We start from the raw sequence: 11,088 nt of genomic DNA on the forward strand, positions 1-11,088 counted from the left end.
AATCAGCACATAGTTCAATTTTCCTTCAAAGCTAGTTATGGTCCAAGCAAGTATAGGCCTAGAGATTCTACAGTACCCTGTCTCTCCCTTTTTAATGAAACATGAATGATCGCTGCCATCAAATATCACTTCTAGAGATAAAATAATAGTTTGCATAAAGAAATGATAGTCTACATGTCTCCAAATGCTTCATCATTTCCTGCTATTCTCGATATAATAAACGCTATACTCTTATATCAGTGAGAAAGCTTACAACTCAGAAAACATCTTCCAGATATTTTTAGACATGTAATATTACTGTGACTGGTGAATGCCTTAACTCACGCAAAATACATATCCATGTTCTTCCCTTGTGAGGGGCAGAGCACTACGTGGCTTTGCTCTTCTTCTCGGAGCATGGATGTGTCATTAGCACATTTCCGCATGATTTGTGATGACACGTCTGAAAATTAATCCTGAATTTTAAAAGCCGTTATAGTGTCACTTTGGCCATTATCTGTTGTTAGAGAAAAATCTGTTACTTGGCCTATGTTGGATACAATATTTCACTCATTAAAGACAAGTGTTCTTTAGGGCAAAAGACAATCCGGTGCCCTGGTGGCATCGTGGGCTATGCACTGAGCTACAAATCATAAGGTCCTCAGTTTGAGCCCACCAGCCACTCCTCAGGGAAAAGAGGAGACGGTCCACTACTGTAAAAAACGTGTAGTCTCAGAACCCCGAAGAAGGCAGTTCTACCCTAGCCTACTGGGTTGCCAATGTGTCAGCATCACCTTGACAACAGTGAGTTTAAATTAAACTGTTGCTCTGCCTTAATAGACAGAAACGTATCCTATCGTAGGAAAGAACCAAATCTGGCCTTCCCTCAGAACATTAAGACAATTTTCCCTCCAAATGAGCTGATGGAATTTTTATAGTTCCAAATCTAATTCACTGCCATATGCATGGTCTAAATCTGATTGACTAGCAATGTGAAAACCGTCTTGCAAGATTGTTTCCCATTTCTGTTCTCTTTAGAAAGCCTGCCTGGTGTAGTGGAGCTATATTTTGCTTTTCTCTGATGCTTGGAGTTCTGTGTGACTGACCATTTAATACTGAGCGACCAATTGTAGAGTTGGAAAGTGAGATGAGAGGGCGTAAGGTAATGCATAGATTATGATAAAGGCAGCAGTAGCTTCTGGAATTGGATTTGCACAGCTATTGTTCTCATATGCAATTTGGTTTTACACATGTGCAGCCGTGTCCATCAAACAGTGCCTTTCGATGTTTCAGTGGCCTGTCTTCTTATGAAAGAACTCTGTCATCCCACAGGTACTGTGAACCCCTCTAAATGTGGCTGCCCCTTCGCCTTGAAGATGGCAGCCTGCCAGCTTCTCCTGGAGATTACCACCTTCCTGCGAGAGACCTTTTCTTGCCTGCCCAGACCACGCACTGAGCCTCTGGTGGTAAGTCACGCACACCAGTTGAGAATCAGGTTTCTTAGAGAGGCCAGACGTGTGGCTAGGTTTTAGTACTTACAATTTCTCAAGTGCCGCATTTTCAGATATATCATAGGACTTAAAATTCAACCAAGGGCATTTCATGTATGATTCTTTTTTTCCTTTTTCTTATTAAAAAACACCCCAAATTTAGCATGAACATCACTGGAAGATGATAGCGCTCTGGGTCACATGGTTGATGGACCACTGCCATGGTTGCACCAGGTGTAAGGAGGAATGTGTAGGTGTCTGCGTGGAGAGTCTGAGAAAGACGACACAGAGAGAGATACACACATACCGATAGACCCAGAGACGGCAGAGTCTGCTTTGTTGAACAAAGGATGCACACGCTGTGTAGGGCTAGATGTCCACAGAGAGAGGATGGACCGGGAGAATGCTTCCGAGTTGATGTGCTTTCATCCAAAGTGCTCTCACAGAGCACCAACCTTCCAGTGAATCTTAATCCCAGACAGCTTTCAGCCAGAGGTCAGAAACTAGGCGGATTCTATTTTCTTCCTGGGTGTTTTAAATATAAGGTTTTCAGTACTCTCTTAAAAGAACTTAACTCTAACAAGATTTATGCGGCTCTTTATGAAAATGGTAGTCCTCTAGCTCTCCTCATTTTTAACTGCACTCAGCATAGACAGGAGCATCTCCCCATCGTCCTCCCACAGGTGAGACCCTCACAGCAGCCCTGTAGGACAAGGCGCAAGTGCCCCTGTGAGTTTCTGAGACTGAAACTCTTTGCGGGAGTAGAAAGCCTGTCTTTTTTCCTGAGAAGCCGCTGGTGGTTTCAAACTGCTGACCTTGCGATTAGCACCCCGATGTCACCAGGGCTTAAGGGGGATGAAAGCATCAGCGCCCTGATCTCCTAAGCAGCACCCCTGCCTTTCTTTTTCCTCTGTTCCAAAAAGCTGGATTCCTTAGACCCTAGAACAGAAAATGGATATTTTCAGATTAGAAATCTTTATGGACAAAATACATGGTTTCAAGGGAAACATATCAACATTTGGACTATGAAACTGCATCATTTGAATATAAAAAGGGTTCTTTTATCTACTGGCCTTATTTAATTACATATTAACCAGGGCCTTTAATTTCCTGAAGTGTAACCATCACTATTATAGTAAAACAATCCTATAATATTAAACTAAGGTCACTGCGACCGTCCTTGTTTGGTTTAGAAAGAAAAGCGATACAATGTCTGGGGTCTCTGTCAAAGGAGATGCTGAGGCTCGCTCTCGTGTGTAGAATCGCTAACTTGAATAGAAGATATGATGAAGTACGAGAATTGAACCGAAGATTTCAAAGGGCAGCTCAAGAATATAAAGCAAAATATTCAATGAATTCTGCAAAGATCTAGAGTAACAACCAAAAGGGAAGAACATATTTGGCATTTATCAAAATGAAAGAGCTGAAGAAAAATTCAAGCCTTGAGTTGGATTTATTGGGCAAAATACTGAACAATGCAGGAATCATCAAAGGAAGATAGAAGAAATAAACAGTCATTATAAAAGAATTGGTAACATTCAACCATTTCAGGGAGTCATATATGATTAAGAACCACTGGTACTGAAGGAAGAAGTCCAAACGTCACTGAAGGCATTGCGGAAAAACAAGTCTCCGTGAATTAACAGACTAACAGTTGAATCTTGTCAGTAAATAGGTGCAGTGCATTCTCTTCTATGCCTAGAAATTTGGAAGACAGTTACCTGACTCACCGGCTGGAAGAGATCTGCATCCGTGCCCATTCCAAAAGAAGGTAGTTTGGCCATGTCATCAGGAGGCTCGCACCCCATCGTGCTTGGTCAAGTAGAGGGTCCGTACAAAAGGGGAAGACCTTCAACGAGACGCTGGAACAAGGGGCTCAAACACAGCCATGTGGTGATGATGGCACAGGCCCGGTCAGTCATTTGTTCTCTTCCCCACGCGGTGACTGCCGTCGCCGCGGACCGAAGGCACCGTGCTCTCTATCGACACTCTGATTACACTAAGGTTCTCAAAAGCACAGAAATACAGGTACATATAAGTTCTCATATTTTACTGGTCACTCTTTTAATCCTTTTTGATAAATTAAATAAATATCAACATTTGAAATAGTTGCTTCTGTTTTCTTTCAACATTATAAGGCAAGCATCTCTTATCTACCTTGGTCACTGATTTGTTTTTTAAAGTACAAAACTTTTAAAAACAGTTCTTTTAAAAATTGCTATCGCACTAACTAGTGGACTCAGAGGAAATGCCAAGATATCAATTCTTGTTGACAGCCACTCTGTCCACAAGAAGGAAGTTTTCACTTCCGCATCGCCTTTAACTAGGTCTCAGAAGTCTTTTGCGCATCACACTAGGATTTTCATGACTCAGTATTAGTTATAATATTTTGTTGGGATGCCAACTTTATAAAATAAAAGAGAAAGCAGATTTCTTCATGTATAAGCTATAACGCTGTCTCATTATAAATTATACTAACAAACACTTAAGCCACAGTCGACAATGTTTTAAGAAAGAATGCCATAAAGCTCTTTTACTGACACAGAAATTTAAAATGCCTGAGGATGTTTTTTTTTTAAGAAATTATACCTAACGGTGAATCTACAGACTAAGCATAAATATTGCCAAAATGAAATAGTCTAAAATTTTAACAAATCACTTACTACAAGGATATCTGTTGGCTCTGGGTATATTTTATTACATTCATAAGATTTTTAATTACAGTAAAATGATATCTCTACCTGAATGTGCAGAGTTATATAGGCACACAGTAGTAAAATAATCATATTAAAGCTATAAATTGGAAAAAAAATTTTAAATAAAGCTGTAAATTGTCTGGCTTCTGGGGCCTGTGGATGGGGGAGGATGGTTTATGCAAATTGTCTACCAGTAAAAATTTTCTGACAGTGCTGCCTTATTATAATTTTCAAAATGGAAGAGAGTTCCCTGGAAATTGCTTGTTTGAAAAAGTCTTAATCCCATCCAGAGTGTGGGAAAGAAAGCAAAAGAACCTTCCTATTAAATTATGACACTTGGCAATAGAGACCTACCCTTCCTTAATGAGATTTTTTTCCAACAGTGATGGAAGAATCTCATTAATGAAGGGTAGTGTTGCAAGCCAATTACTGTCCCTTCTGTCAATAAGGTATACACCTGTGAAAACTGAACTGGCCAAAGTTGGGTAACTAATATATTTAAAACAATGGCAACAGCAGAAAAGAAAGAATAGCTGTTGAGACAGTTTATGTACAACCAAACATCTCATGGGATTTGGTTCCTGCAGTTGAAGGTTTAGGATTATGGTTTCCTGAGACACCCAGTTAATTGGCCTAATGGTGTGTGTAGTGCTTCTGTTCTGGCTCCTACGTTGTTAGTTGTCTGAGTGGCCATTGAAAGTACTGGATCAGCAGACAAAGCAGGTCAGGAAGAGGAAGGATGTGTGGGTAATGGCCTCCATGGACCACTACCGCCTTTGCCATGAGACCAAGGACTGATGGTTTCTAGCTCCATTACTGAACAGTTTGAGCAAAAATTCCACAGAAGATTCTTGATCACAAGGGGGAAATTTTAGAACGTAACTTATGTTTTAATAGGTTCTAGGCTTTCCAGACCCAGCGAGGATGGAGGAAACCATGAAATGATAGCCTGAGATAATATTTAGAACTTACAAAAATTCACCCTTGAAGTCCGCTAAAATTTTAACAATGGTTTAGCTTAACTACTAAAAAAAGGTGTGCCTTGAACATTATATTCTCTTAAGAATTACCTATAGGAGAGTAAGGAGCCTTGGTGGCACAATGGGTTAAGTGTTGGGCTGATAACTATACATTGATGGTACAAACCCACTAACTGCTCCACAGGAGAAATATGGGGCAGGCTGCTTCTATACACAGGTACGGTCTCAGAAGCCTTTTAGAGCAAATAATCATCTCAACAGCGCTGGGATATGAGATCAAATTGACAACAGCAACTTGACAGATTAGATAGAAACCCTAGGAAGGCAGTGAGTTTATGATAACAAGCAGGAACAGCTCCGAGAAGAGATGCAGGGTGCAATTGGTTACACAGCTCAAAGAATGTAATCATCACTTAAACTTGTAGCAAGTGTTTAATTGGTACATGTATTGCTGTATGTTCTCAACAATAACAAAATATGTTGTTTTAATTTAAAGAGGATTACTTAAATTAAGAGTTAATTTATATTAAACCCAGAGTATCTCATAGTTGGGGTCAGAAAGTCAAAAGAAGCCAGTGATTTATGGGGTATGAAGTTAAAAGAAAAGGAAAATTATATCAGAAAACATTTTTAAATGCTAAATATGTTTCCACTAACTTAACAGTTGTTTACCAGGTAAAACCTAAGGTGTAACTTAATTTGTATGTTTTCTTTCCAGTGAAACAATTTGTTAGCATTTTTATTCTCTTTGGGAACAAAGTGAATGATGTATAAAAAAGGAAATAAAAGCTTCATTTTATGAGTCATCTAAAAGCATACTAAGAAAATTTTCTCTCAAGGTCTAAACTTGAGAACAATAAATAGCTATTTTCTAAAAGAGAATTTTGTCTGTTAAATAATTCTATTAAACTATTCCCTGATTGTTTTAGTGAAACCAGTAGCCAAATGACCAAAGTGCAATTAAAATCCATTCCCATCCATTGCATGAATTAGTCCACAAAGATAAAGGTCATAAGAAGGTCTCTATATAGATTATATGCATATAATTTCTGTACACACACACAGAGAAATACAGATGTTCCTGAAGTTAAAACAAATACTTTTGTTCCTGAAGTTCAAGCAAATCACAGACACTCATTCACATACATCAGGACTAAACTAACTTGGAGACGCCCAGGGACAGTTCTACTCTGCACAATGAGTCAGCATTGACGTGCCGGCGTGCAAGTGATGCCCCAGGAAGACGATTGATAATGTTCCAGAGATAGATATAAACCATAGATGCATGAATGGATTTGGGTCTTGTGTTCAATTCTAGCCCCAGTTGAAGAAAATTAATTATTATGACATGGCCCTGCTTGATGCTCGACCTCATGAAGAGATCACTGAAGATACGGATGCTACAGCACAGTGTGGTGAAGAAACTAGACGGTGCCCAGCTATCAGAAAGAAAAGCCTCTGGAGTCTTAAATGCTTATCTTCAAACAAACAGCTCTCTTAAGTGGGGCGACAACTAAATCCACAGGAAAGAAACACACCAGCCTGTGTGGTCCAAGAATTGTAAATAATATAGTCCAAATATAAAAGAGGGTATGTATCAGAGTTTAAATTATGAACATCTGGTTTGTAAAAGGGTATGGATGACAGTTGAAACCCCAAATCCATTTGCAGGGTCCATACATGGTTTAAGCCAATGAATCCCCTCCAATCATAGTTGAGGGAAGTGAATAAATAGCCTTGTAGCACACCGAGAGCATTGTAAAGTCAATTGTGGCAGGTGTAGTTTGGTTAAAATGGAATATATTATTATTTGATCTGCCTTTTGACCCATGCTAAAACTGTTTCAGTTTTGTTTGTTTTTTAAGTGGAGAAATACACGTGTATTGAGCCCCTGGTGAATCTCCTCTGACCATGGACCAGGGGTGTGAACAGCCTTGCGAGAATGCAGAATGCATCAGAAAATGGGTTGTTGCAGATGCAGTTAAAGTTAAAAATCCGCACCCTGTCATTTGATCTCCCTTATGATCCATTTAAATCTGTTCTCATTTTTAATGTTTTCTGCTTCCTTGTTGATTGAGGTGCTTAGCTGTTTTAGTTTGTTATTCTTGGTTTTTTAAAGTGTTTTTCTGTATGTGAAATTCAGCATAGGTTAGTTATAGGGACAGCAACTGGATCAATGGTTCCATAGGGGTACAGCAGAAGAGTTTGGGGGAAATGAAAACCTAATAACCATGATCACAAGAATAAAGAAAATGTTCAAAAACTGATTTGTTGATGATGTTACAATTCTTCTTGATGTGATTGAACTATTGAATCTCATGATATGAATTATATGCCAATAAAACTGTTGGGGTGAAAAGAAAAGACATACTAAACTGATAAATATATATTGGAGCGGATCATGTGCAAGGGATTAGGGCTGCCGAAGGTGATTCAGAGACGAATATTCTGTAACACAAAAAATACATAGAAACCCATTTCCTATAGTAAAATATGAGAGCAAGGAGCAGAGGTTTCTCAAAGAAAGGGTGGAAATGCCAAGGGACCCTCCCAGAAGAGATTACTTTTAAATATAGCTTGGAAAGATAGGAGCAGTTTTGACAAGTGGATAAAAGGGAAAATTAAGAGGCATTCCCTAAGGACTTTTGAGAATCAGCATTGTTATACTATGTTCTGTCACAAGAAAGAAATTTTTCATTAAATTTAGCTAATCAAAAAGGTTTTAGATTTATTTTTTCTAAAAGAATTTCAGGAAAGCACTGATGCTCCTAGAATATGTTATATGTTAAAATAAAATTCATACAGTTCTTTTATTTTTCTAGCTTTGAAAACGATCCCTGAATGGCAAAGTGTAACTCGGGTTCTTAATCCAAAGGGAAGAGAAGACTTAACATTAGTAATCTATAGTTCTGTTATGTTGATAACGATTAAAGGTGTAAGATTTTAATCTTGGTGCAACTTTTTTTAAAAGCATTAATTTGGTCACCAATTGTACTTGATTCTGAGAACTACTTTGTGATCATTAGAAAAATTATTGAAATGGAAAAAATCAGCATTTTGCTTATTTCCCAAATTATAGGCTTTCCAAAAGTGCTTCTTAGATTCATAATTAATAAATAAGCTCTTCAGCATGAGCAAATTTCTATTTACAAGAGAGCTCTGCTCTTCAATTTGGGGCTTTCTAGACCATCAGTGCTAACCAATTGCCCTCCTTAAGGCTTGCTTCAGCTTGTGGAACCATTTTATTCATCAGAAGATAGGATGGGACTCTTTATACTCATCTCAGCAGGAGTACGCATGTTCTGAGCCTCTGGCCCCACTCCTATGGTTTCCTAAGCTTGAGCTTCCTTTCACCGCTCTTTCTTGAGCCCTCTTTAGCCTCAGTACTTAACTCACACATCTTAGCCATATTTGTTTTCTCTTAAAGCCAGTTCTGCATCTGGTACAAGGCCCGTGCTCTTTGGAATATGAGGCATTTAAGGAAAAGGGAATGAGTATGACTAGAACAACTATTTATTATTCTTCAAGAATAGCTTTTCGTGGCCAAACATGGACGTTAAAGACAGCTGGCTTAATTGTTTATCATTGGAAAACTGCGGAGGTTCGCATGGAGAGAGCAGTGCTGGGAGCTGCCGGTCTCTCCTCTCCCTGTATCCCTGCTGCCATTTCAGGATCTGGAAGGCTGCAGACTTCGGCTGGACCCTGACTTGGATCGGCACAGATATGAGAGGAAGATCAGTTTTGCTGGGGTCCTGGATGAAAACGAAGACCCCAAAGATTCCCTCCACAGCAGCAGCCACACCCTCAAGTCCGATACCGGGGCGGAGGAGAAGAAAGGTATGGAAAGTCAATGATCTGTCACGTTTCCATGTGTCTCATCCATGCTGAACTGTGTGCCCCGAGCGAGTCCAAAAAGAGTAGCCCCCATTCAATACTACCTGTGCAGTCTTCATAAGGTAGGTCACCAGCCAGTTTGTAGCATGCCGTCCACAGTCAGAAAGCTCAACATCTCTTCACAGCCCATCAGAGCTCACATGCCCCATGATGAATGGGCTCTTCTGTGTACCGATAAGAAGTTCCACTTTGACACTTTCACTTCGTTTGTGTTTTGCTCTATGGAAAGGGGGCTTTCGGACGTCATTAAAAGTCGGTTTGTTTGTTTTGGGGGCTAATATAATGTGGATTTTCTTTCATTCTGCCTGATGCCATTCTTGTTCAACCAAAAAGTGGAAGGGAGGAAAGCACAAATGAAATTCACTGGTGAGGTTTTTCTGAAACATCTTCAGTTCAGAGTTCAGCTTTCCCTGATCACGTGTAAACTCAGAGTTGTGATGTCTGTCTTTCTGTACAGTATTGCCCTCTGTCAGCAGAATGCTGGTGATGGCTTATTTCTTAAGCATCTCTATAAAAGACAGAAAACTATGCGCTAGTTACTTAAGCCACTTTGTAAATTGTATGAATCGAGCCCATGTCAATCCTGCTGGAGGAATGTTCCTCAAAGCATCTGACAAGGTCACCTTCTGCCCCAGACCACTACCATTCGGTTCCTAGGAGTTAAATGCTGTAGCCCCATTCTGCGTTACATTGCTGATCCTATCGATGCTCACACCGGCACAGTCAATGACAAATGTGTCACTGAGCCCTAATGATCCTAAGATGCCATCAATTATGGCACAAACCCCAATTTCAGGTATGTAAAAATGTGAAGAAAAAAATGTGCAACTTAAAAATAAAATAAAATGGGTGAAAAACAATAATTCTCTGTGGCCTCATGTAAATTTTGTAGCTTCTCAAATATAACTTTTTATAAAGTTGGGTTAATAGCAATTCCTGTGTTATGATGTTGAAAGTTTTAAATGAGGTAATGTAAGTAAAGTAAAAACTAGGCATCTAATATGTAGTAGGTGCACAATAAATGATTGTAATTTTAGTATTTTTTAAAAATCATCAGCATATAGATTAGAACCCACATAGAAAATCCTAATATATTCAAGTATTTTTTAGTGTAACGACTCAGATAATTTACTGAATGATCCTTAGAAAGGACAACCCTCTAGACAGAGAGAAAACACAGAATTTTTAAAATATTGTAAAGAATGAATATATACTTGAGATCTTTTAATATGCCAAAGAAGGATTATTATGTTGACATTTTAAACATGTGAATAAAAAAACAAAGCCACACCCTTGTGGGGAGTCAATTTCAACTCATACTTGCCCTATAGGACAGGATCCAATTGCCGCATAGGGTTTCCAAGGCTGTCAATCTTTAGGAAATTGCCTCATCATGCTCCACAGCAGGGGTTAGAGGATTTGAACCGCCAACCTTCTTCCCATTAGCAGATAAGCATTTACCCAGCTATTATAACTGTATGTGATGAGAAACTTCCATCTCTTAAAACCCAAATGGGATTGAGATTTATAAGATTCTTTTCTTCACCCTTTTCAAAATTAGTACACTAGGGATTTTTTTAAATAACTGAAAGAAAATTTTCTCATACTGACACAGTTAAATTTGACACCATTTTTACAAATTAAATATTAAATTAATTTTCAAGGTAACTTAAAGTTTATGAGTACTAGTTATAAAAATTGTTATTAATGTTCAAACAAACAGAAGTTTATATTTTCTTACATTTCTTATATTTTCTTAGCATATCCTTACAAGTAGATATGCTAACAAATGAAAGTAGTTTATTAAAGGATGAACAGAGATTTAAAATTATAAATAAGATGAAAAAGTACCGAGATATCCTCTATTGAGGTGGCAAGGATCTTCTAGAAAATTCCAGCATTCCTTCAAATTCCAAAATTCCTTCAAATAGGCCTGCATTCACTTGACAAACTGACATCAGTTATTAAAGACAATGTGGGGGAAAAAAGACTGTGAAAATGAAGAACATAGGGACTATTAATTTAGCTTATCAAAATGTTATTAAATAT

The 11,088-nt window shown here is 38.6% G+C and overlaps 1 protein-coding gene across 1 annotated transcript in view; it reads left to right on the forward strand.

Moving 5' to 3' along the window:
* Nucleotides 1–11,088, forward strand: part of UNC80 (unc-80 homolog, NALCN channel complex subunit) — a 270,330-nt gene that overhangs the window by 128,778 nt on the left and 130,464 nt on the right. Inside the window, exons 25-26 of the mRNA XM_045296777.1 lie at nucleotides 1,312–1,445; nucleotides 8,817–8,982. Coding sequence (XP_045152712.1) covers nucleotides 1,312–1,445; nucleotides 8,817–8,982 — 300 coding nt within the window. The remainder of the gene's footprint in view (nucleotides 1–1,311; nucleotides 1,446–8,816; nucleotides 8,983–11,088) is intronic.

This window comes from Echinops telfairi, unplaced genomic scaffold, assembly GCF_000313985.2.
Source record: "Echinops telfairi isolate 266 unplaced genomic scaffold, ASM31398v2 ScPeMD7_3;HRSCAF=10, whole genome shotgun sequence".
NCBI lineage: Eukaryota > Metazoa > Chordata > Mammalia > Afrosoricida > Tenrecidae > Echinops > Echinops telfairi.